General features: G+C 44.7%; 1 protein-coding gene across 5 annotated transcripts in view; it reads right to left on the bottom strand.

The window, feature by feature from the left end:
- Positions 1 to 385: 385 nt before the first annotated feature.
- Positions 386 to 24,711, bottom strand: part of Nfyc (nuclear transcription factor Y subunit gamma) — a 71,930-nt gene continuing 47,604 nt past the window's right edge. For 3 of the 5 annotated variants that reach the window (XM_052715636.1, XM_052715637.1, XM_052715639.1), the window contains exons 3-10: positions 23,868 to 23,939; positions 21,482 to 21,595; positions 16,573 to 16,668; positions 11,471 to 11,644; positions 7,905 to 8,063; positions 4,442 to 4,549; positions 2,210 to 2,269; positions 386 to 1,199 (exon numbers count right to left, since the gene is read on the bottom strand). In XM_052715636.1, the coding sequence (XP_052571596.1) occupies positions 1,080 to 1,199; positions 2,210 to 2,269; positions 4,442 to 4,549; positions 7,905 to 8,063; positions 11,471 to 11,644; positions 16,573 to 16,668; positions 21,482 to 21,595; positions 23,868 to 23,939 (903 nt within the window). In that variant the 3' untranslated portion in view covers positions 386 to 1,079. The remainder of the gene's footprint in view (positions 1,200 to 2,209; positions 2,270 to 4,441; positions 4,550 to 7,904; positions 8,064 to 11,470; positions 11,645 to 16,572; positions 16,669 to 21,481; positions 21,596 to 23,867; positions 23,940 to 24,711) is intronic. The other 2 variants (XM_052715641.1, XM_052715640.1) reach the window with 2 other exon arrangements.

Genomic DNA, 24,711 nt, shown 5'->3' with positions numbered 1-24,711 from the left:
GCCCTTCCTGTTTCCCCCGTTCAGTGGAAAGACCTCCAGTAATTAGAACTACAGCAGGCAATGGCAAGAGCCACTGTGTGCCACGGAAGACTGCTGAGATTTCCTGGGGTCTTTGCTTGCTGGAGGAGCCAGTGTTCTTCAGGAGAGATGTCCCCACAATGTCATGCGGTGGTCCATTTGGGTAAGGCGAGGCTTTTCTGAGCAGGTGATGTGTTCTGATGAGGGTGATTTGTAAGCCAGTTTAAACTCATCAAGTTCCTCTGACCCACTCCTTACAAGTGGTCCACCTTTCCTGACAGCCAACCCAAAAACAAATCAACCTTTCCAAGCCTCCCCAAGTGAGGGGCCCCATGACTGTCCCCAGACACAGACACAGACTCTCGAGTACCTAAAAGGAGATTTATTGCATCTCATGCAGTTTGAAGTCCATGCAGCAAAGGAGATGAACACAATCATAACGTATTCAAACAATAAAACTGGGCAGAGCAGAGCACGAGGCCCTAGTCTCCTTGGGTCTTGGAGAGAAGGGCTGTGGAGGAAACCAGCTCTCTGTGGGGAATGAGTTCATGGCCCACAGACAAGGAATGTTTCCACGGCTTCTAGATGCAGAGGGATCTGGAGAAGGGCAGAGAGGACGCTGGGGGAAAGGGTCTGTTCTGAGGGCAGAACTGGCAGAGTGGAAACCCTGGGCACCCTTAGGAAGGGAGCATGGGCTGCCCCTTAGCAGTGGCAGTGAGTGCCCAAGCCAGGAAACAGAGAATTATTTCCTCAACCACTTGCTTCAAGAAAATGCCATAAATATGTTATTTAATATTCTTGTTTTATAGCATTGGACACACAGCTCAATATACTGAAATATTGATTCCTTGGAGACAAAAGTGGAAAAAAGAAAATAAAAAATATTGCATCTTTCTGTTGTAGAATCTCAGTCCCAGATGTGGAAAGTAGTGCACCAGTATCTTAGCCTGAAGGAGGCATTCAAGTCCCGGGTCCTCTAGTGAGGGAGGGTATGTCCCCATCACCTGGGGCTCGATGGCAAATATTGTGTTGGGTGTCCTTGGCCTTGCCTGCTCAGGCCCTCAGTCTCCAGTCACCTGGGGGGTCTGCCCATCGGAGGGCTGGTTGGTTGACTGAATGAACATGGGCTGGGCGAGGTCTTGGCCTGCAGGCATGGTGACTTGCTGGATCTGGTACAGCTGCTGCAAAGGGTAGAAAGAAGAGGGAGGTCACTCCTGGGATAGGGGCAGCAGGCAGTTCTCGATAGTCTTCCAACTGCGTGGGGTCCCAGACCCCTTAACGTCTAGAGGGAAGGGGACAGAGTGCAGTCTTCATGGGGGAGGGAGCCAAGCAGCAGATACAGGAGGCTCCAGGTGCCATGTGAGGTAGTTTAGTGGACGGGAGCTTCACTTGCTGTACCTTTCACTTCTCTGTGCTCTCCAGTTAGCTCAGACCCAAACCTGCTGCAGCCTTTTCTGTTCTGACAAATACAGCACTTGGCCACAGCACTAGCATCTTGCAAACCAGGATCCTCCCTCTTCCTTTCCTCCAAGGGCTCTGTGAAGATGTGGCCTGGTATTAAACATGTACTACAACCAAGCCCATCAGAGAGAAGACAAGTTAGGGCTGTCCAGCCTCCTGGTTTCTATCAGTCCCTAAAGAGACCACCCATAGGAGGAGCCCTGGCCCAAGAGCCTGGCAGAGGGCTGGAGGCTGACCCTTCTCCCTTTGAGCAGCAGAGAACAGAAGTTAGAACATGTCGCCTAGCTTCATCCTCAGTGGACCCTGGGACCACGCTGTGAGGGAAAAGCAGGTGAACAGAGAAGGCCCCTCTTTCTTAGGGACAAGAATGCTCAAGAGGTCACATGTTCCCTTATTTGAACTAATCTACGTCTAAGCATCCTGGCTTAGGAAGAAACAGAAAACCTGCATTCTAGTGCTGGGTCTGTACCAACAACTGAGTGAGCCTGGAAGAGGCACACCCACCTCCAGGGCTCAGTTCATTCACCTGAAGGATGGCAATTTGGGCTATATAACACTTACCATTTTTTGTTTTTTGTTTTTGGCTCGCACAGCCTGAAGACCTAAAGGACTAACTACTACTTGTATTAACAATGTTTTGTCCACTATTAGGGAGTGAGACAACAGCCCTACCCATCCAAACCCACATACCATCTGCATCCCTAGACGCCAACTCAGGCTGGCTCCCTACCTGTCCATCTGTGAACTGGCTGAACTGCTGCTGTCCTTGTTGGACTTCTGTCTGTGTGATCTGTGGAAAGTAAGGACAGAGAAGGCACGTTAGCTGCAGGGTCTATCAGCCCACCACACGAAGACTGAATGACACAAGGTCTACAAAGTGTTCAGAATGAGGCCTGTCACTGAGCAGCTGCTTGGCAAAGGCTTGCAAGCAAGAGTCTCTTTGCACTGAGGGCTAGCAAAAGTCTGGTCTCACACAGGCACATCACAACCACCCTCTCCTCTCAAGGTCTGAGGCTCAGAATAAGAACACACATCTCCTCAGCTTTAACAATAGTTATGGCTTTAAATAGAAGCCTTAGAGTTTGTTTTTCAGCCAATGAAGGCAGACTGCAGAATGAAAGGCAAAGCAGTGAGTGGTCCCTGTTGTCCTTGGAAGGTGGGCTCCAAACTCAGCTCCCAGGTTATCTGACGGCAACAGGAACACCCTGGTGAGCAGCAGCCTTGGCCCTGCCGTCTCACAGTGGCAAGTCATGAAGCATCTTCCCCACACTCAGTGTACAGCCCTCTGGGCCAAGAGGGAGAGGTGTGTGCAGCAAGAAAAAATTTGCCCTCACACTTCACATCTTACACAAGGACTTTATACTGACAAGCAGAGTTGCAGCATATGACAACTGCTGGGAATTGCTGGGAAAGCTGAAAAGACTGCAGTGTGCATCTGTGTCTGTGGATATGCAACTTGTGGCAGCCTCTGTACAGCTTTCAGAATCAGCAGAGCCAGTCTCTCAGGTAAAGCTTGCCCTCTCACGGGTCCTCACAACAGCCCCAAACAGCTCCTGCTAACCTACCAAGGAGGTAGGTATGAAGCTTTCTTATTATTACTCTTATTCTAGGTTTGTCTCCTTCTGTAAGTCTATAAGCTGCTTGAGGATAGGAGCTATGATTAATCTGTACACTCCCCTAGTACAAAGTCGGTCTTGTAGAAATGCCTTCAGGATAAACAAAGAAACCTGAGACATACAAACAATTCTCACAGATTAAAGTCGATTGTGCCTGTGGCCAGCAAGACTGCTATTCACAGCAGCTGAAAAGTTTAATTTACCTTTAAATCACATGCATTTTATCCAGTATTCACCCAACAAACATTTATTGAGCACCTACTAGGTACCAAGCTGTAAATTTTACATCATGGAGACTGTAAGTGCCCTCAAAGAATCCACTTTGTGAATCTCCCCTTCTCTCCACTTTCTGAACTCTACTGCCCAAATTGGCATCTGAGGAATCACAAACCCTTCTCACTTCCTTCTGTTTCCATGCCACAAAAAGGCTTCTTGGATCTCAAGAAAATTACCAGAAATCTTCCATGCTTTTAAACAAAATGTAAAAAGGGAGATGGGCTCACGGTCGTAACTAGTCTTGAGAAGTGTCATTGATATCCAAGAAACTTATGGGAAGCCCAGGTCCGTAGGCAAGTGGGTCGCAGGGATGGAAAGGGTCCTTTAATGATCCCAGAGATGATGTGGAGCTCAGACGTCTTACTCTTGGCTCATCCCTCACATTTCCCAAATGAGATCTTTGGAGACCTGCTCTAACTCAGCTCTGTCACCACTGTCAATAGATACATCACCAGAAATGCAACCGGGCCAGACGGGTCCAGCTCTTAAACGATTGCTGCTTTTTTTGGGCCTGAGGCAAAAGGATCCATTAACAATACATCCCCTTCACCACTGTCCCCCATCATCTGCAAATGATGACCACGGCCCTTAAGCCCCCAAGGCCTGGAGTAGGTAACCCCCTTGGCACCTATGACTCAGAGCCTTCAAGATTGTAAGGCAAGGAGGACACGAGGGGTGATTTCTCTGGCTGAGTCTGTCTATGGAGGTAGAGTAAATTAAGTATGTTTTCCCAAGGGCACAAGAAATACCAGAACACAACTGCCATTGGGGCTTAGGGGGGAACACAGCCTGGCAACTAGGGTTTCTCCAGCCTGATATGTACGGACTCATACCTGGCCTCTTCTGGGTATACTCTGTCTGGGCCTTTGTCCCTCAAGAGCAAGATGGTAAGAAACACATTGTGAATCCAACTGCCCAGTCAATCCCATCAGCCCCTGGCTGCCACACAGATAAACGTTTGGGGTGAATGGTTCTTGCTGAAGGACAAGGTAATGAGAGCTGTGTGCTGAGCACTCTCTTTGCTACAAGAAGTTGGCCAGCTGATTCTTGTCCCTCTCTGGTGTACATACCTGTTGGGCATTGGTGGCAAGTGTCTGGATCTGTCCCTGCACAACTTGGGTGCCTGACACAGGCTGGGCTAAGCGGATATACTGCAGCTGGCCGGCATTCAGCTGCACCTAGGACAGGGCAGAGACAGAGCACAGCGGTCTGAACACAATCTCATATAGGCATACTTCCCATGGCCAGATTTAGGGATTGCCCGTGCCCTGCAAGTCCCTCCAAGAAGCCTACCCTGAAAAAAAGTCCTTTTAAACAGAGGTCAGAACAAGAAAAGCACTCCACCCCTACACAAAAGAGCATGCCCTAATATGACCACACACTCATCTTGCTAGCAGTTGGCTATTTGATCAGAGCTTGTCTAAGGCTTTCCTGAGACTACCCAACACATCAGAATGACTGGGCTTTAAGTGCAGACCTCTCCCACCATCTCCATCCACTGTGAACAGTTCCAGGATTTGCCAGGCGCCCAAAACAGATGGCTGTCAATTCGAGTCATTTAACTCATCTTGGAGGAAAAGCCTGGCCCCAAAATTCAGGACCGATGTGTGTGGGTGTGTGGGTGTGTGGGTGTGGGGAGGGGGGTGTCTGTGGACCATGAAGATCCTTGATGTTCAGCACTAGCTTCTGGCCAAATACTCCCCAGGGGAAGCAGTCAGTAAAACCCTGACAGAAAAGCTACAAAAACTGCCCCTGATGCTCTTCGTTCTTACAATGGAGCCTCACATAACAGGGTAACACCACAGCCTACACTTAACTGTGTCCTGAAAGCCTTAACGCGGGCTCTTAGAATTCCACTGTGCCATGAAGCACTGTCACTTCGAGCTGGGATGAAGGGAGGAATGAGACAGTTATGAGATCTACGGCTCCAGAGAGATAAAGGGAAGCTGAGGCCTGTGGCTCTGCACATGGGACAAGTTAGGGAGCACAAACTAATTTGGTCTGTCTCTATCTAGGGGCCCAGAAAGCACACTCCTGGCTGTTCAACTTGCTTCTGGTGCAAGGAAGAATTTCCTCAGGCAAACAGCATCACACCGCTGTACCGGCACAGGCTTCTTCCTGGCTTTCAAAAGCTACCTCCATCACAGCAACCTTACTTCCATGAGGAAAATGCTGACAGGACAAAACTGTGCCCTACATGCAGGGCTATGTCAAATGCTTCTCTGTGATGTTGGCCTCAAAGGATTTGAACCATCAAGAAAAATGGAAGTTTTGTTTTGTTGTTGTTGTTGTTGTTTTAGACACAGATATCTCAGGCATCCCAGGCTGGCTCTGAAATCACTACATAGCCAAGACTGACCTTGAACTTCTGATCCTCCTGCCTCTACTTCACAAGTTCTGGGATTACAAGCTTACAGTTTAAACAGCGGTAGGATCAAACTGAGAGCTTCATGCATGCTAGGCAAGATGGCACTGTTCCCTAGCCCATAACTCAAGCTCGTGGTGAAAGTTCCAAAGCTATCTGCCTGAAGCAGATAGGGGAGATACAGATGTTAACATCAGGTTCGATGGAAATGCAGCAAGTGTACTGTGACCTGCACCACTTTATTCTAGAGCCAACAGGAGCTGTTGGGAAGTTGTGCCCAAATTCCTTACCAAATCTATACTGCAGCTTCCAGTCGCCATCAAGCCACTTCTGTGGATGAAAGTGGTTGGAAACTTCATCTGCTCAAACTGACAGTGGTCTGTCTAGTCAGGAGTTACCAGAAGGCCAGCCAAGACTCCTAGGGTGAAAAACTAAAGCCTTGTCTCAGGTATAGGTAAGGCTCCTAACAGTCACAAGTATTTAAAATTTCCTAGCAGGAGGCGACACCTGCAGAAACTCCTAGGGCAGCCAAGTGGTTCCAAGCAGCTGCACAGAAGGAAGCAGCTTGGCCTGTTAGGCTTCAGAAAGCTAGAGCTGCCCTGCTCCTCAGTCTCCAACAGCAGGACTGCTGCTCCTCGTGGCTTTGCTGCCCAAGTTCCTCAGCACACAAGCTTCTCCCTTTAGCTTTTGTGAGGGAGGTAGTTTCTGCCTCAAGAGTCACGAAATGTCCACTTCTGAGAGGATGTCTGAGGACAGAGAAGATGAAGCACTAGATTCTGGAACAATCTTCTGGACCAATGGTTTGTTCCACAGAGGGATAAAGTTACTGCTCCAAGACGGGAGCTACAGTTAAATGACCTTGTTTTGGTTCATACAAAAAAAAAAAAAAAAAAAAAAAAAGAGAGAGAACCATTCAAGCAGAGGTCTCAGAACTGGTGGCTGAAATAGTGATGAAAGGTAGAACCCAGGTCCTTGGAACTACTGGTATGTTTGTGTCTGACAGGCAGAAGTGGGGTGGAGAGAGACATACTTACAAAGTCCACTTTCCTACGGTTTTGCCTGGTCTGTTACTTCATAACTTAAGAAAAGTTCCCGCACTGAACAAAGGGTGCTCTTTGGGCTTTGTTTCAGAAGGGAAATAGCAAAGCAGGTCCAAGCGGGTGCCTATCAGCCTACGTTTCATCAAAGACTGCTCCACTCTTTCCCATTTTGGTTGCAAAATGATTGATGTAGAGTCTTTGCAAGTGCTAAGACAGGGGTTTTTTTGTTCGTTTTTGTGGAGTTTTTTTAGTTTTTGGTTTTGTTTTTTAAACAAAGTCGCTCTTCCAAAGGACATGGGTTCAATTCCCAGCACCCACATGACAGCTCACAAGTATCTAACTCTAATTCCAAGGGATTCTATGCCCTGTTCTGGCTTCCACAGGCACCAGGTACACACTGCTTGGACATAGTGCAGACATACATGCAAAGAGAACACCCATATGCATAAATTAAAAAAAGACAGGTTTAAAAAAAAAAAACAAACTAAGAAATGAAATCCCTCTAGGCACGCAAGAAGCAACAGTCTACAGTAAAGGAATGGGTAAGTTAAATGAATGCCAAAAATACACTTTGTGGCAGGCTCCCCGGGAAATAACTCATGAATATGCAACAAGTGTATTTATGGCCTTCCCTACATACCTCCCTTACATTCTTGGCTAATCAAAAGATAGGTCTAGGGGTGGTGAAACAGCACTTGCCGACAAGCCTGATAACCCGAGTTCAATCCCCAGGACCCACCTGGTAGAAGAAGTTGTGGTACCCCAATCCCCTGCCAGCTCTGTCCTGTAGCTCTCAGCTGACAACAGTAGGCACGTGTACGGATGAACGTGCCTTGGAAAATCACATCCCACAAACTTGTCTTGATTCTCACATGAATACAAAGAAACACACCCACCCATGGGCAAACAAATAAATGTAGTAATAATGATAAAAAAGAGAGGCATGAGATACAGCTACCATGATGTCTCTGTGTAGGTGTAGGAGGGGAAGAGAGAAGAGCTACACCAAAGGTGAGCCAGAACCTGGACTGAAGCAGAGGGAAGGGAAACAACGGACAAAGCTGGGTGTCTGGTGGGAACACTGACACCATGAGCTGAGAAGAGTCGGGGACGACAGTGCAGGCTTACCGGGATCTGCTGGATCTCTCCAGTGTTGGTGATGATCTGCTGCATCACCTGCATGGTCTGTCCAGTACCACTCTGGGCCTGTTGTGTTTGTCCCTGAGGCTGGGCCTGCACAATCTGCACCTGCTGACCTTCTCCAACCTGCATTGTCACGGGTGTGGTCTAGAGGGAAGAGTCGAGAGAGAGTTGCTTGGGTTCTGGCTGAGTGCCTGTAGAAGTCAACTGGGAGCACACACTCCATTAATGCCTAGATCTGTCACCCTCTTAACATGCAGCCCAATGGGTCAACAACACAGCTAAAGTTAAGTCTTAATTAGGAACGAGAAAGACAAAACAAGTTTTAGGCTCACAATGCAGAATATCTGCCTGAGTCTAAGCTTAAATGCCTGAGCTTCAAATGCTGCAACTCCATAGTCTTTCTGTGATGGCAAGGCACATACAATATAAGGGGGAAAAAATCAAAGCAATCATAACAGCTCACATGAACGACCCATGTCAAATTTGGAGCAGGTGAATTTTGAGGGCACAGTGAAACATAAAGTAGAGCCTACACAAACATATATTTAGGGTCCTATACTATGTCATAAGCATGGAAGACCCTAAAAGAACAAGCACACAGGCTTGCCACTAAGGCTGGGGCTAGTGCATGTAGGCTTTCACTCACTTAAGCAGCACAGAGAATCTTGTCCACCTTCCCACAGGAGAGCATGGGAACAACTCATCAAAGCCTACCCTCATTCAACAGAACTCAGAAAAGCAAGAGCTTCACCAGTCTAGAAATGTTGATCTCAGGGTTAAAACTTCTGCCTTATGTCCATGGCTTGCACTTAGCAGCTTGTCACCATGAAGCAGGCTCTGAATCTCAAGACCTTAGCCCTTAATGGGAGCTGGGAGGAATGAACCCAGTGTATCTGACTTGTCTGGTATGAGAGTGAGGGCAGATAGGTGGAGCAACTAAACCTGCGTTCTCCTCCCACTTCAGACATCACTTCCCCCTTTGAACTAAGAACCTTGTCAACCAGATGACACTGGGAGTCTCAAAGAGTCATGGGCTTCAAAGGATGTTGCTGTTCTGATGCCAACTCTTGATTGCACAAGTGCCCCGAACATTACAACTCAGTAACTAAAACTATGGGGAGGGGGCCTAGGAACTACAGAAGAGATTTAAGAGATTACTAGGTAAGGAAAAATTACTGAAAACTTCAAGAGGAAAGGAGAGACAGAATTCTCAGTACAAGTATCCTTGGTGGGCTAGGACAACACCAAACATCTCTTCTATTTGTCTATCATGGTCCTGATGTTCCACCTGCCTATCCCACACTAAGAGAAGTAAGTTCCCAACTAAAAACAGGAAGCACAGAATTCACTTCACCACAGTTCCTTCCAACTCTGCTATAATGTATATTTTATCTTAGGAAAAATACTTGTATTCGAATTGAAACAGCCTTCATTACTCATTCACTATGGGTCCAGGGAGGTGGAACCCAGTCCCCAGCCCCCAGTCCCCTGAAGCAGCAAGACAGCAAAACAGCTTGAGGAGACCAACCTCACCAACCTCACAAGCTTTCTCGGCTCCAAGCCCAGCAGGTCTTGGTTGGCAAGGAAGATGGATGAAATTTTTGCTGACCACTGCCCCCCCCACATCACAAAACCAACCAAACAAAAAAACAAAAAAGTATGCTGCCAACTCATCACTGTACTCCATCAACCCAATTTTTTTTTTTTTTTTTTTTTTTTTTTGGTTTTTCGAGACAGGGTTTCTCTGTGTAGCTTTGTGCCTTTCCTGGATCTCACTCTGTAGACCAGGCTAGCCTCGAACTCACAAAGATCCGCCTGCCTCTGCCTCCCGAGTGCTGGGATTAAAGGCGTGCGCCACCACCGCCCGGCTAACCCAATTTTTGAGAGGATTTCCAAGGTATTTCTAATTCATTTCAGGAAAATAAGGGCTTGTGCTAGCATGGCAGCTGCCAAATCACCTATGGTGTGCCCTGCTGTAAGCACAGCAGTCCTGGACTTCTTGGGATAATCCACCAATCAGGGCCAGCCCTTGGCAGCCTCTCTAAGTTCACTCAGTAAAGGGACAAGGCCTTTGGCAGGTAAAGCTCTCTCACTGCAAAGGCACAAGCATGAGCCAAAGAAGAAACTCCCTGAGGCTTCAGGGTGCAGTGAATGCCTGAGGTAAGGACTGGGCTATATAATCAGCTTTGAACCTTGCTTGACTAGCACTATCTGACATAGAGAGAGCATTCAATATATTTCTATTTTATGAATAAATAAATGAGCAAGAAAAAAACCCTAAAGTCAAAATTAATATTTAAATCCATCCCACTCCCAATGTTTTTCTTCTAGGCAAACTTAGCTCTTTACCAGAATACATAAGGTTCTCCGGGATGTGTTTCCTGTACCTGCCTAAATATCTCCCATGCTAATTATATTCTCCTACCACTTCCTTTGCTGCTTCTCATTTTTCTGTCTGTCTGCTTGCTCTGCTTGCATGTTCTGAGACAGGATCTCATGCAGCTGAGGCTGGTCTCAAACTCCTGATTCTCCCATCCCCAACTCTGGAGTGCTGGGATTACAGGCATGTGCCACCATGTCTAGCTGTTTTTCATTTGTAAGCCTTCGAGCAGCAATAAATACCATGCTTTCCCAGTGTATTAACACTTCTAGTGATCCCTCTAAGATCCACGTTACTCCGTTCAGGGGCCTCTAACCACCTTCTCTTCCACCGGCTCCTCACATCTTTGTTAGGGACTCTGTTGACAACACTCTGTCTATAATTCTAAAGCTGTCTTAGTCTTATTCATCCCATGTGGTGGTACAACCTTTAAAAATATTTGTATCCCCAACTAAGACTATTGTGAATTCCTTGGAAATCAGGATTGTTTTATTCATGCTTATGTCCCCAGTACCTAGCATAGGACTTTACTCACAGAGGATGCTCACTGTTTGATGAATAAATAAAGAAATGACTGACAGAATTTGGATTCAGAGCTCACAGAACTGAGTCCTCTGCAGCCTTTCATGACTCCCAACGGATGGTACTGCTCTCAACAGTACTATGGGGGAGAGAAAAAAATCCTCTGATTACTATTGTCAGAAGAGCAGATCACCTGATACAAATACAGTAGGACAGAGAACTGCCAGAAAGAAGAGCTTTGCAAGGTGGCAATAACACCACTCTCCCCTTTATGGGTACAAATTCCAGTCCTGGTAGAGACAGAGAGCAGGTGTGGAGTCCACTGAGAAGACCTTTTACAGACATCCCACTAATGTTCAGGGGTGCATTAGAGAATTTTTTTCCTTCTAGAATGTCTGAGCTCATAGGGATCCTGGAGAACATCTTGTCCACTGCATTTTCCTCATCTGACCTATGAGGAAAACAGGGTCCAGAGAGATTAGGGTGACACTTGACTTCTGTGACTCAATCAGGGGAAAGCTCAGGTTTCCAGACATCAAATGCAGCACTCTGTAAGGATGTAATGGCCTCTCTCTGCACAGCATACTTTCCCCACCCAAACCTAAGAGGCACTGTTGTGCTAGGCTGGTACCCTCTGCAGCTCACAGACCTGACCCTGCTGAGGCTGTGCAATGATGATCTGCCCAGGCTGGATGGTAGTCGTGGAACTGGTAGTCTGCTGGCCTTGCTGCTGTCCCTGGACCTGGACAGCAGTGGGCTGCTGAGCCAGCGTGAAGTAGTACTGGACAGGCTCCGCAGGAGTCACAGACTGGCGCACCTCCTCCTGTGGGGTGGAAGGAGACTCAGGTAAGGGGAAAAAAACCCAACTCAGCAACCGCCACAGTGAATTTCCACTCTTCCCCCAAACAGGCTATGTGCAGTTGCCTGCTGAATGCTGAGCTCTCCACATTTGCAGTCAAAGGAAAAGGGGAATCTGAAGAGACCAGTTGTGCTAAATCAAACTAAAAATAACAGCTCTATAGGCTTCACAGAACATACGGCCAATTTTCTGAAGCACCGAGTAATCATCCATTGTGTGATAAGTTGCAAACAGGCAAATAATTACCGTAACCAACAACCACGTACCAAAAGAACTTGTCAGTAGATTCTGTCAAGGCCTGTGATAGGAGAACAGTGCTACCTGCCAGCAACAGGAAGATGATACCAAAATTTACTGTCCCCAAGTCCCATAAAAGGCAGTATCCCCATTCTAGGAGGGACATGTCATGGAAAGGGGAAAAGGCTTTTCCTGGGCTCCAATTCCAGAGCCAGCTTTTCACAGAACACTGAAAGCTCTATGTTTACCATGGCCGTGTCTACCCCAGCATCACATCTGAGTCTACTTGTACTTAGCCACAGAAGTGCAACCCAGGGGGCCTGATGATAGCTCTCCGCTGGGGTGCTGCCTTGGCTGACTAGGGAGGAAGCAGCATTCTGTCCGATCTGGTAGGTGAAGAGATTGTTCTTCAGCTGACGTTTTCCATGGCAGAAGGAGTAAACAACCCTCTCCCAGCCACCTTGAGCTCACAGCTGAGAGTGTAGGATGTTTACACACACTACAACATGGTTACAGCCCAGGGGTTGGTGGGCCCCTGACCACCCACAGAGATCAGCATCTCATTCCGAGGGACCTGTGACACATGGTGTCCCTGTCTAGGACAACAAAAACATTCAACCACATAGGCTGAGTAAAAAATATTAGCTATTTATTCATGTCCTCATTCAGAGCTAAGTCTATCAAGCTTCAAAAGAGATACTTCCACAAGGTACTGAGACCTTCCGCTCAGGACTGCCCAAAGTGTGCTTCCATGGCACTGTCCTCACTGCAAGATTTTGTACCTACATGGCAAACTGACTGCCAGTTCTGCTCAAATCTAAGTCCCATGAGGGCAAATACTGCCTCTCTCTTGCATGCTACTGTTCCTGGTACTCCCATACAGGCCCTGGTAAGTGTTGCCTAAACGATGAGACTTTTCTGAATGCATCCTGACTGTATGCAAATTCTTCTGAACCCAACGCTACACCAATACCTCCAGAGGACAGTGCCTCCATTCTCCTTAGTCTCCCTAAGATCCGGTGACCATGGTGTGGAAAAGTTGTCCTTGCAGTCCTGGGCTGAGTGCTTCTGTATTTGCCTGTGGACACTGTAACTGATTATGGACAGCTGGCCTCTGAAAAACTTGAATCATATCTAACAAGGTTCCCTAATGTCATCCCCAGAGCAGGAAAGGCCTCTGAATGTTCTTGTCATCTAAGAAGTCTTTAAACACAAACTGACCTGGGTTAATGTAGTCCGTGCTTCAAGTCTACACGGCTTTGCTCCTCAACATAATTACGCAGATGCAGAAGAGGCAGGAGCGCCCCTTTTACTTTCATCTAGGTCTCAAATTCAAGAACACCTTAACACTGACAAAGCCAGGTCCATTTCAACTCCAGCTTCTTGTCCATTTTAAGCAAATGTCAGCCAGCAACCATGTCTTGGCAGGGATAACATACCAATACCCTTTAAACCACAAAAGGGAGGTCAAATGCTCTTTCTAAAGCTGTGGAAATAAGTTCAATGTGTATTTTTTTCCCCCATTGAGGTCTCCCTTCATATTTTATAAATAGGAAGACCAGACTTGACAGACCAAGCTCTTGGCCATGAGATATTAAGACCTGAGAACGCAGACCAGCTGATAGCAGTCAGGCAGCTGGGAGGCACTGGTACCTCCTACCTTTGATCTGTGGCTGGCTCTAGGTGTCCATGATTACAGTTATCAAGCACCAAATGTGTTTTTGTTTTTGTAAGACAAACAGCAAATTATTTATATACCTCTGCCAGAACCCAAATTACCACTTTACCAAAAGCTAGCAAGCAGGCAGGTAGCTTCTCCTATGCTTCCTACTGCGTCCTCTCAGGTAATGACAACGAGACAGTTTCTAGGACAATGCTGTCAGGACTAGGCATGACTGTTTTCAAATCCCTGGGATGGAAGGAGGCGCAAGTAAGGTTCTTCTGCTTTATGAAGACTCATTCTGCAAATGGAGGTCAAGCCAGCAAGGGAATGATTATGCTTGATATAAAGAAATGGGTGAAAAGACAATGACATTTCAATGAGCAGGAACTTTCAACTCATAGCTTAGTGGGGGAGAAGTCAGCCCTTAACTTTTACTTGCAAACAGTCTATTCACTTCCACGGAAAAAGAGAGAGAGATTCCAATTCATCTCTGAGAAGTCAGGACCTTAGACTCACAATTCAGTATTTCCCTTTTCCAGGTGTGGAACAGCATCCTGAGCCATAGAATAATCCCTGCATGACTGGGTCAATACAGAAGTGGGGAGGGTCGGGATTTAGCTCAGTGGTAGAGCGCTTGCCTAGCAAGCACAAGGCCCTGGGTTCGGTCCTCAGCTCCAGAAAAGGAAAAAAAAAATACAGAAGGGGGTACTTGCTTAAAATTAGTAGTGGTCTCTCCAATGCTGAGACTGAAAAACAATGCCAGTGCATAAAGAGAATCACTTCACAGGGTCATCACTACACTGATGTGCAGCCAGCTCCAGATTGGGGAAAAAATACATTTGCTTTAGTAGCAGAGTGAACTGCTGCCTCCTTCAGAGGGTGTGTTTTGGAGAGTAGGCACTTTTAAAGGACTTTAGGAGGTGCCAGCCAATTTGGAGCTTGGGAAAACTTCATGTCTACAGAGAATTTAAAACTGCTATCTTAGAATTTCAGGCTAGCTTTCAGCAGTCTCAACCTTTTAAACGCCAGGCAGCAGCTGTCCTGAATAGGATGCCAATCAATAGCTCAAACACCTACAAAGAACTAAAACCAGGCAGCATAAGGAGTGTTCCTGCTAGATACTCTTTAAAGGGAGATAGACCAAGTGTAGTGGTGTGTGCCTTAAATCCTAGCACTCAGGAGGCAGAGGCAGGCAGATCTCTCTGCATTCCAGGACAGCCTGGTCTACACAGTGAGTTTCAGTCTAACCAGAAATTCACAGTGAGATCCTGTATCAAAAACCCAAACCAAACCAATCAACAAAAAAGGGAGTGGGATAAGAGTACTTCAAGTCTAACACTCTGAAGGACAAACACTCTGAGACCCTGAAGGACAAACAACTCTGGAGGAAGATATAGGACAGTGGTTCTCAACCTTTGGGTTGTGACCCCTTGGGGGGGAATGTCAACCTTTTCACAAGGGTCACTTAAGACCACTGGAAAACACAGATATTTACATTATGATTCATAGCATTCGCAAAGTTACAGTTATGAAATAGCAACAAAAACAATTTATGGTTTGGGGTCCCCACAACATGAGAAACTGCATCAAAAGGTCCTGGCATTAGGAAGGTTGAGAAGCACTGCTCTAGAATAACACCATTCCCTTTAGTCAGTCTATTCAGCAAGCAGCCCACAGTGAACAAGGAGTTAGTTAATGCAATAAGAGCAATGCCTGACTGTATTACAGATCTTACCACCTTATTTTTAAAGGGGGCTCGTGGTGGACACATGGGAGCAAAAATCCAACAAAGAAAGCAGGCGTGTGTTATTATTAGCTCCAAAGGAAAAGAAGCAGTTTGAGTTCTGTGACTTCTCAGAGAGAAAGGAAGCACCCCAAGAAGAGGAGTCAAGTCCAGGGCACAAACCTGTAATGTCTCAAAGCCGATGCACGCAGCGGGGACGACTGTGGCAGCCTGCCGCTGTAAACATCCGACTGAAAGCTCTTCTCAACACCTTACAGCTTCCAGTCAAGGATGTTTACAGTAGCAAAGACTGCCCAGAAAAAAAGGAGCTTCGGTGAGGCACACCCTGCTCCCATAAAGGTGACCCAGGGCTTGCCAACCCAAACCCTCATGAAGGGTCAGAATTAATGTCAATTAGGATGCCCACTTCTCCGATACATTTTCTGACTAGTAATTAGTACAGGTCAGCATGGGGAGAATGGTTGTCATTAAATGACTCTAGACAGTGTACTAAATAATTTGTTAAAAACACTTCAAAACTTACGAACAAAAATAAAGCAAGCAGAACACGGTATGGCTTTACTTCTGTGAGGCTCTGCCACTATTTCCCAAATGTTCCACTAAACCTAGTGAGTCATGCAAACTGTGTGCCTGAACCAAGGAGCTCTACAGGACGGGCTCTATTACAATCACGATGAAGAGTTAGACGCACTCAAGTCGGAACAAAATAGTTGGTGTGACCTCTGGAGGTGAGCAGGCAGAAGAGAGGGCAGACACTCGGCTCTTGTGCTTGAGAAGAAAAATGTAAATGGTGGTTCTAACACTTGGTTGGACATTAAAGCATCTGGGGAGCTTTAAATATTATTGATTCCTGGGATCATGGCATCACAGGCTCTGAATCAGTGCATGGAGGTTAGAGCCAGGGCACTAAATAGAGACACAACAGACTAAGAAAACAAAGGCCTCTCACTCCAATCCACTCTTAGAATCTGAAATCTGCCTGGCTGAGAAAGTTTTTATTTTAGATCAAGGAGTCTTGAAATGTTTCATTCCACTGTTTGTGACTAATGTCTTTAACTTTCATTGCAACACCACCCCAGAGGCACTGAGTTAAAAGTACCCATAAATGAGTAGAAGGAGATGTTGAGGATGATCTGGACTAGAGAGGAGAAACAGGAACAGCAAATGCCTTGGGAGGGTGGGAGGAGCCCTGGACAGCAGTGTGCCCAGGTCCGACAGGCAGAAGCTAGGCATGCCCTCCCTGCTCACCTGACGCTTTGGAGGTTTCAGTTCATCTCTTGGAACAATGTCGATGAGAAAGTCGAACTGATCAAATTTTGTAATTGCCATAGCAATATCATTCCGCTGTAACAAAGAAAAACAGAGTTAAAAACTGGTATAGAAAGAATATAGTTCTTTTGGCTTTATTATCTTTCAAGTAAGAGGACATGACTCCTCCCACACACCCACACACCCACACACCCACCCACACCCAGCAGCTGGGATTAAACCTAGGGCTTTGCATATGCTGGGTAGGTATTCTACCACTGAGCTATACGACAGCCCAAGGTGGTGACTTTCAGGCTGCACTAAATATCCCTAGGTGTGTCTAGAGCTAAAATAAGAACAGTCAACCTTGTATCAGACTTGTTGGACAGAAATCAACAAAAGAGATACACACATCCCGTGCTCTAGGACAGGATAGCTGAGCCCTACTCACTACTGTTTCTGCTTGTTCTGGTTTCAAGACCCTCCATAAAATTGTCAAAGTATCATCCTCTGACTAATTCAGGAAACAAAGCCAATAGTTTCAACTGGCATTCCATGGCTGGCAAGGTTAGCCCATCATTTATTCCTATGACCTTTCTCAAGGCCTATGCACTATTTTTTTTCTTTCTTTTACAGGCAGTTATAATCTAGTCACTTGATCTTGTATGTTAGCTATAGTTCTTAGTTTGGAACTCAAAACTGCATTGCTTAATTTAATGCAGACTTTAATTCTGAACTTGAGCCTGAATGCTCAAGCCTGAATTTACTAGGTAGCTGACAAGAATGTCACAGCATGTTCAGGTGGACTTTCTCTTCAAGTCTGACATTCTTCCTTCCTATGAACTAAAAAACAAACACACATTTTTTTTCTTCATGTGTGTACTTTATTGAAAGTTTTAAGGGAAAAGAAAAAAAACACTAACTCAAGAGTGTGATATACTCAAGTATGTAGGAGAAAGTAAACTTTGAAATGTATTTTAAAATAGATCACTTTGACGGTGGTGGTGCACACACCTTTAATCCCAGCACTTGGCAGGCAGAGGCAGGCAAATCTCTGAGTTTGAGGCCAGCCTGGTCTACAGAGCAAATTCCAGGACAGCCAGGGCTACACAGAGAAACCCTGTTTGAAAACCCAAAAACAAAACAAAACAAAATAATAGACTACTTGATGGCTGGATGATGTGAGAGGTTCGATAAATCAGCAAGGGTACATTTTTTTTGTTTTGTTTTTAGCCTACAGCATCCAGTAGTCCTAGATAGTCTCCATCAAAGTATTAACCAGGCTGGACCCTGCTTAGCTTCTGAGATCAGAAGAGAATGGGCATGTTCAGGGTGGTATGGTTGTAGATTAGAGTAAAATTTTAAAGGCAGAATTTGGGAAGACAATATACTGGTACTCACTACAAACTTTATGTTTGAAATTCTTCACAATAAATTAACAAGAAAAAGCAACAAACTCACAAAAATCCTCAGAAACTTCTATATTCCACATCTTAAGCAAAGGATACCCATTAGAACAATTAGTAGGGTAGAAAATTTCTGGTTTTTTCCCCTAGTATCTGTCATGGCCCCAAGCCACTGAAACGCAAACCTCTAAATCTATCCTTCTTGCCAACCACCAGCTTGATAATAAAGCCTCCTAAATGAAGTAGGGCATATCTTAAAGTCTGCCAGAACTCATCTGAGTACAAGAGTGTCACAACCTTGATGATGTCACCTGTTCAAGCTAAGTAAATAGCTCATGTATGGATGGAATGAAGGGGAAAAAAATAAAGACACACACACACACACACACACACACACACACACACACACACACACGCATACTTCACACACACACACACACACACACACACACACACACACACACACACACACACACACACAATTCCGGAATCTTCTGTTAATATAGATATATTTTAAATTGATCTTTTCTGCCTCTCTCATAGCCTAGGTCAGTCTTGAACTTGCTATATAGCCAAGAATGACCTTGTACTCTGGAACCTCCTGTCTCTACCTCCCAAATGCTGACATCACTAGTATGTATCACCCCATCTTACTGTGCCTTTCTTTAAAAAAAAAAAAAAAATTATTTGTTTTGTGTTTCATTTTCTTTCTTTTTTTTTTTTCCAAGATAGGGGTTTGTGGTGTTTTGAAAGAAAATGGGCCTCAAAGGGAGTGGCATATTAGGAGGTGTGGCCTTGTTGGAGGAGTGTGTCATTGTGGGGGCGGGCTTTGAAATCTCTTTTTCTCAAGCTTCCTGAGTATGAGTCGACTTCTGTTGCCTCTTGAGTCAAGATATAAAACTCTCAGCTACAGCACCACATCTGCCTGCATGCCACCATGCTTCCCGACATGATGATAACGGACTGAACCTCTGAAACTGTAAGCAAGCCCCTCAATTAAATGTTTTTCTTTATGCCATCGTCATGGTATCTCTTCATAGCAATAAAAACCCAAACTAAGAGTTACTGTGTATAGTATTGAGATTAAAAGTATATACCACTATACTGTACCTTTCCTTAAAAAACAAATAAACAAACAAACAAAAAACCCAACTGTTTGTTTGATGTTTTGTTTCATTTTGCTTTTCAAGACAGGATTACTCTGTGTAGCCCTGGCTGACCTGCAACCCACTCTGTAGACCAGGAAGGCCTTGAACTCACAGAGATCCATCTGCCTCCATCTCCCAAGTACTGGGATTAAAGGTGTGGGCCACCACTCCTGGTTTACTGTGCCTTTCTTAATATTTTACTGAGATACTATTCATTTTAGTGAAATAAAAAAAATCTAAGCAGTTTGGATTCTGATAAATGTATATACCCAGGAAGTTGACACCAGATAGATCTCCACTTTTAGCAACTCCTGCAGTTGAGGTAACACTAATGGTTATCACTGGATGTGGTACTGCTTTAATATCATACACTAGACATTTTCCTCTAAGTTCTTTAGTTTAATGCAATTTTGAGTTTATTGTGTTATATGGAGCAGTAGTTGTTTTATCCTGAATAGTGACCTATTTCGTGATATATCAGAATTCATTTATGTATGTCTGACGGGCTCCCGAGCTATTCCCAGTTTGGAGCTATTACAAATAAGGTTGTTATATAAGAATGTCTACATTTCTTCTGCATGCAAACCTAGGAGTGGAATGCCATGTTAGGGTGGCCATGTGTTTAATTCTACTCCAAACTGCCAAATAGGTTTTCTAGAGTGATTACACCACTCTATATTCTGACCAGCAGTGACTTTAGATACTCAATTTCTACACCAATACTTAGAACTGTTTCTCTTTGACTTTAAGCTGTTATTCACAAATAACTAGTGATGCTGCACATCAGCTTACTGGCCATCACCTTTAAAGCCCTTTTTATTACTTGTAGAGGGGCCACTGCAAGATTGAGCATGCTATGGTGTGTGTAGAGATCAATGAACAGCTTATGGGAGTTTGTTCTCTTCTTCTACCATGGACTGAACCCAGGCTGTCAAAGTGGTGTGTGTGTGTGTGTGTGAAGCATTTCTCCTGGCTAAGCCATCTTGCCTCCAGCCATCATCTTTTATAAGAGGGCTGTTCAAGTGTTTTCCCTCATTTTACTTTTTAATCTCAACTGACTTAGACAGTAGCTTTTACAAGATCTTCCTAGACTTACAGAATTACTTTAATCAGTATAAAGTTTTTCAATTTCCACATGCACATTATTCTATAGAGATATGTGCACGCACACATACACATTCACACATGTGAGAGAGAGTGAGAGACAGTGTACAGGTACCACACACAATTTTTAAAAATTTAACATTTTTTGAACAGTGGCTGGGCATGTTGGCAGAAGTTTATAGTCCTGGCCTTGGGAGAATCAAGGATTTCAGGCCTAGAGTTGGAGAAGGAGGTCACTCGGGAGGCAGAGGCAGGAGGATCTCTGTGAGTTCCAGGCCAGCCTGGTCTACACAGTGAGATCTAGGACAGGCACCAAAACTACACGAAGAAACAATGTCTCGAAAAACAAAAAAACAAAAAACAAAACAAAAAAACCTTTCAGTGTTTTGTATCTATCACATCTTTTCTTTTATATCTGGAACACCTTTTCTCTAACCTTCCTAATGTTTCAAATCTTTAATACAGTTCCTCATGTTGTGGTGACCCCCAAATATAAAATTATTTTGTTGCTACTTCATCATTATAATTTTGCTATGGTTATGAATCATAATATAAATATCTGGTATGTGACCCCCTAAAGGGGCCATGACCCATGGATTGAGAACTGCTATAGGAAAGTGCCTAGCTAATAGAAAGGGTTTTGGGAATTAATATCACCAAAGGTTCTACATACAATATAAATATTGACTTGCTAAGTTAAAATAAAGAGAGCACAATGACTCTGTGAGTTCAAGGTCAGTCTGGTCTACATAATAAATAATGAGTTCTAGGCTAGCCAGAGTTACTCAGTGAGGCCTCGAATCAAACAAACAAAAAATAATAACAAAACAAAAAGAGCACAAAAGGAAACAATTTCAAGGAAGACAGACAAGGAATAAAAAAAAAATCTAGCAGTTAATGAGACCTTGAATTCTTTCTGGGATTGTCTTTTTCTGATGGCTCTGGGCTTCCAACCAGAAGCACACCTGGAAACAGACAGACACTGGACCACTTGAGCCCTTGCCTCTACACAGGTGCACCAACTAAAGAGAGAGCTCCATCACTGAGCTGTGAAAACCATGTGAGAACTGGAAACTAACATTCTTAGAAAGGAAATATCATCATGTGCCTACAAAGTATACCTGTGCTCCAACAGAGGAAGATCCTAATTACATATCAGCTTGGCAAAGGCCATCAGTCCATAGCACTGGAGAGGACAGGGCAGGGGAAGGCAGGGTTTACCCCAGTTTTCCTGATGTGAGTCAGCATTACCTGAAGAGTACGGCGCTTATTGTCCTCCGTGTGGATCCAGGCTCGAAGAGTCAGCTCCGTGATAAAAATTTGGGCTGCCTTGGCAAAGAGCACAGGGGCTTCTGCACTGATCATCTGGAAGAGATTGTAGGCCCACACTGTCAACCACCAGAAAAAAACATTCAAGCCAGTCAGTCTCTTGTGTCAATACCTACCTTGGGACAAGAGCTTAAAAAAAAAAAAAAAAAGTGATGGCCTCTGGAGGGTCCAGAGTAAAATAAATCCCTGCGTAGGGGTAAGACAGGTAACAGGAAGAAGGGAAGAGGAGAAGGACGCTTACTTATCTAGTGCCTGCCACTGCTAGGTCCCATCCATGATGTTCACTTTTTGCCTTGGTCAGTGTCTCTTGTAATACAGGCCAGACTCCTTAGATGCTGGGTTGTCTTGCCTCTACCTCTCAATGCTAGGATTAGAGGCATATAGGTGCTTTTTTTTAAACCTTCCTAACAGCCTTTCAAAGAAAGTACGGTTAAGAAAAGTAAGTGACATGCCCACAGTTACAGAGCCAGTAGGTGGCAGAGTTTAGATTCTAATTCCAAGAAACTATGTGAGGAAAGCTTGGGTGCCAATGGATCTTGGTAAAATCTCACATTTCTCACTTTTCTGAGCTTTATTTTTCTTAAACTGGAAAAAAAAAAAAAAAAAAAACAAAGATAAACCTCCAGTGTTACTAGGAGAAGTAAGTAGGAGTAGCCTGTGTACCCAGCACAGTGCCTGAAAATACTAAGCTGTCTTAATATGCCTGACTTCCAAGTTCAACCAAAGCTGTAAAGAATACACAGACAGATGCACTATAGAGTTAACAATACATGAGACAAGAACTTGGCTCTACCAATACAGGTGGTCATTTCATTTTTGTGCATACTTCCACAGCTGTAAAATGGGCATGCATGGTGGCATATGCCTAGAATATCCCAGTACTCGAGAGGGGAAAAAGCTGGGCTACATGAGGCAACACCTGTCTCGACAAACAAACGGAATATTTATCCAATTAAATGCCAGAATTATTCAAGGAAGGAAGGTAATAAAAGGGGAACATGAATGCTGTATGAACTGTTACGTTTTCCTTGCAAATTCAAAGACAGCACACATTTTCAGAGAAGAAGAAACCGAGCTATTCTTCCCTGAGAATCATAATCAGAGGTGATCTCCTAGAAATACCAAAAAAAAAAGCCAAGAACTGATCCTCTCACAAGTCTAATTCACTCATGATCTGTTTGTTTTGTTTATTTATTTACTTAGTCTGGTTTTCTGAGACAGGGTTTCTCTGTGTAGCCCTGGCTGTCCTGGAACTTGCTCTATAGACCAAGCTGGCCTGGAACTCAAGAGATCTGCCTGTCTCTGCCTCCCGAGTGCTAGAATTAAAGGAACGGCTGTTTGTTTTTAAGAAGGTCAGGTACATGTGGTGGTTTAAATGAGAACGGCCCCCATAGGCTCATATATTTGAATACTTGGTCCCCAGATGGTGGAATTGGTTGAAAAGGATTAAGAGGCATCTCTTTATTGAAGGTATATCACTGGGGGCAAGCTTTAAGATTTCAAAAGCCCATACCATTCCAGTCCCTCTGCTTTGTGATTGTGTCTTAACATGTGAGCTACCAGCCGCTGCTTGAACCATACCCGCCTGCCTGCTGCATGCTCCCTGACATAATGGTCATGGACTCTAACCTCCTGAAACTACGAGTCCCAATATTCTGTTATAAGTCACCTTAGTCTTGGTGTCTTATCACAACAACAGAAAAGTGACTAAGGCAGTACAGTATCATCAGAAGAACTTTCTTTTTTTTAAAAAAGATTTATTTTATTTATTATGTATACATATATATGTATATGTCTGCATGTATGCCTGCAGGCCAGAAGAGGGCACCAGATCTCATTACAGAAGGTTGTGAACTACCATGTGGTTGCTGGAAATTGAACTCAGGACCTCTGGAAGAACAGCCAGTACTCTTAACCACCGAGCCATCTCTCCAGCCCTAGTAGACCTTTCTCATAGCTCAGAAAAAGACAAAAGATTGCAGCAGGACGCTGAGAGAATAGCAATGCTCTGTTGAATGATACAAATGTTTACACTATGAAGAGAAAAGAATTAGGAACAGCACCTGATCTCAGAAGCAACCACTAAGTATTTGGGAAAAATATCCTCCCATAATATCCCTGATTTTCAAAGAAACATCATATAATAATTAAAACTGTTCAATTTAAGGTCACTTCATTTTAGACCAAATAAAACCATAGGCAACATATCATAATATTTTCATTTCTGTTTAACTTTGAGCTCTAAAGGAATGAGCAATACTCAAAAGTTTTAGCTCTAATATGAACCTTAAAAATAACGTGAATTCACCTTCACATCTTCATCCAGTTTCATAATCTTCTTAATACGAGCCAGTGGGAGTTCCTGCACTCGGAAATCTTTCTGAAATGAGCAATAAAGGCACATGAGTGGTGGATGGCCAGCCAAGTGGCAGAGCACAGGCAGAAGCCACAGACTGGTCTAGAACCCCTCTCAGGAAATACAGCAGGGGAGGAAGGAAAGATAAATTAACAAAATACAAGCTCCAGACAAAATTCTTCACTAAGCCCTTGCAGAGTTCCCAACCCTCACAGTGCCCCAACGAAGGAAAGACAGCAGTAGCAGGTTCTTTGTCTCTGCTCAGTAGAGGTTCATTCATTTCAAGTATCTCCTCTTCCTTTGTTTGTTTGTTTGTTTGTTTGTTTTGGTTGTTGTTGTTGTCATTGTTTTGTTTTTCTCTGTATAACACTCTGGCAGTCCTGGAACTCGCTTTGAACCAGGCTGGCCTCCAAATCACAGAGATCCACCTGCCTCTGCCTCCCAAGTTCTGGGTACCACCACTGCCCAGCTTCCTTCCTTTTTTGTAACCAAGTTTACTAAGCTGCAACATGTGGATTAATGTGAAATCGCTGCCTCCAAGGCTTTTCCCTATCCTGCCAGTGTTCTGTGTTTGTCTGAGACAGGCTCTCATTATTGACTGGTCTCCAACTCACAGAGATCTCCTTGCCTCTGCCTCCAGAGCGCCTGCCCTCCTGCCAGCTCTTTCCTCTGTGAGGACCCTAAGGGTGAGGAGGAATTTAGCAGCTGCCTTCTTGAAATAGGCCAGCTACTTTTTCCTTAACCAACAAAAATGGGATGAGGAAAATAAACTGCACTGGCTGGGATTTAAGAAAGG

The sequence above is a fragment of the Peromyscus californicus genome, unplaced genomic scaffold (assembly GCF_007827085.1).
Source record: "Peromyscus californicus insignis strain IS unplaced genomic scaffold, ASM782708v3 Scaffold_5__1_contigs__length_169319896, whole genome shotgun sequence".
In the NCBI taxonomy this organism is placed as follows: Eukaryota; Metazoa; Chordata; class Mammalia; order Rodentia; family Cricetidae; genus Peromyscus; species Peromyscus californicus.
Note: the sequence above shows the minus strand (reverse complement) of the source record. Positions and strands in the feature narration are given on the sequence as shown.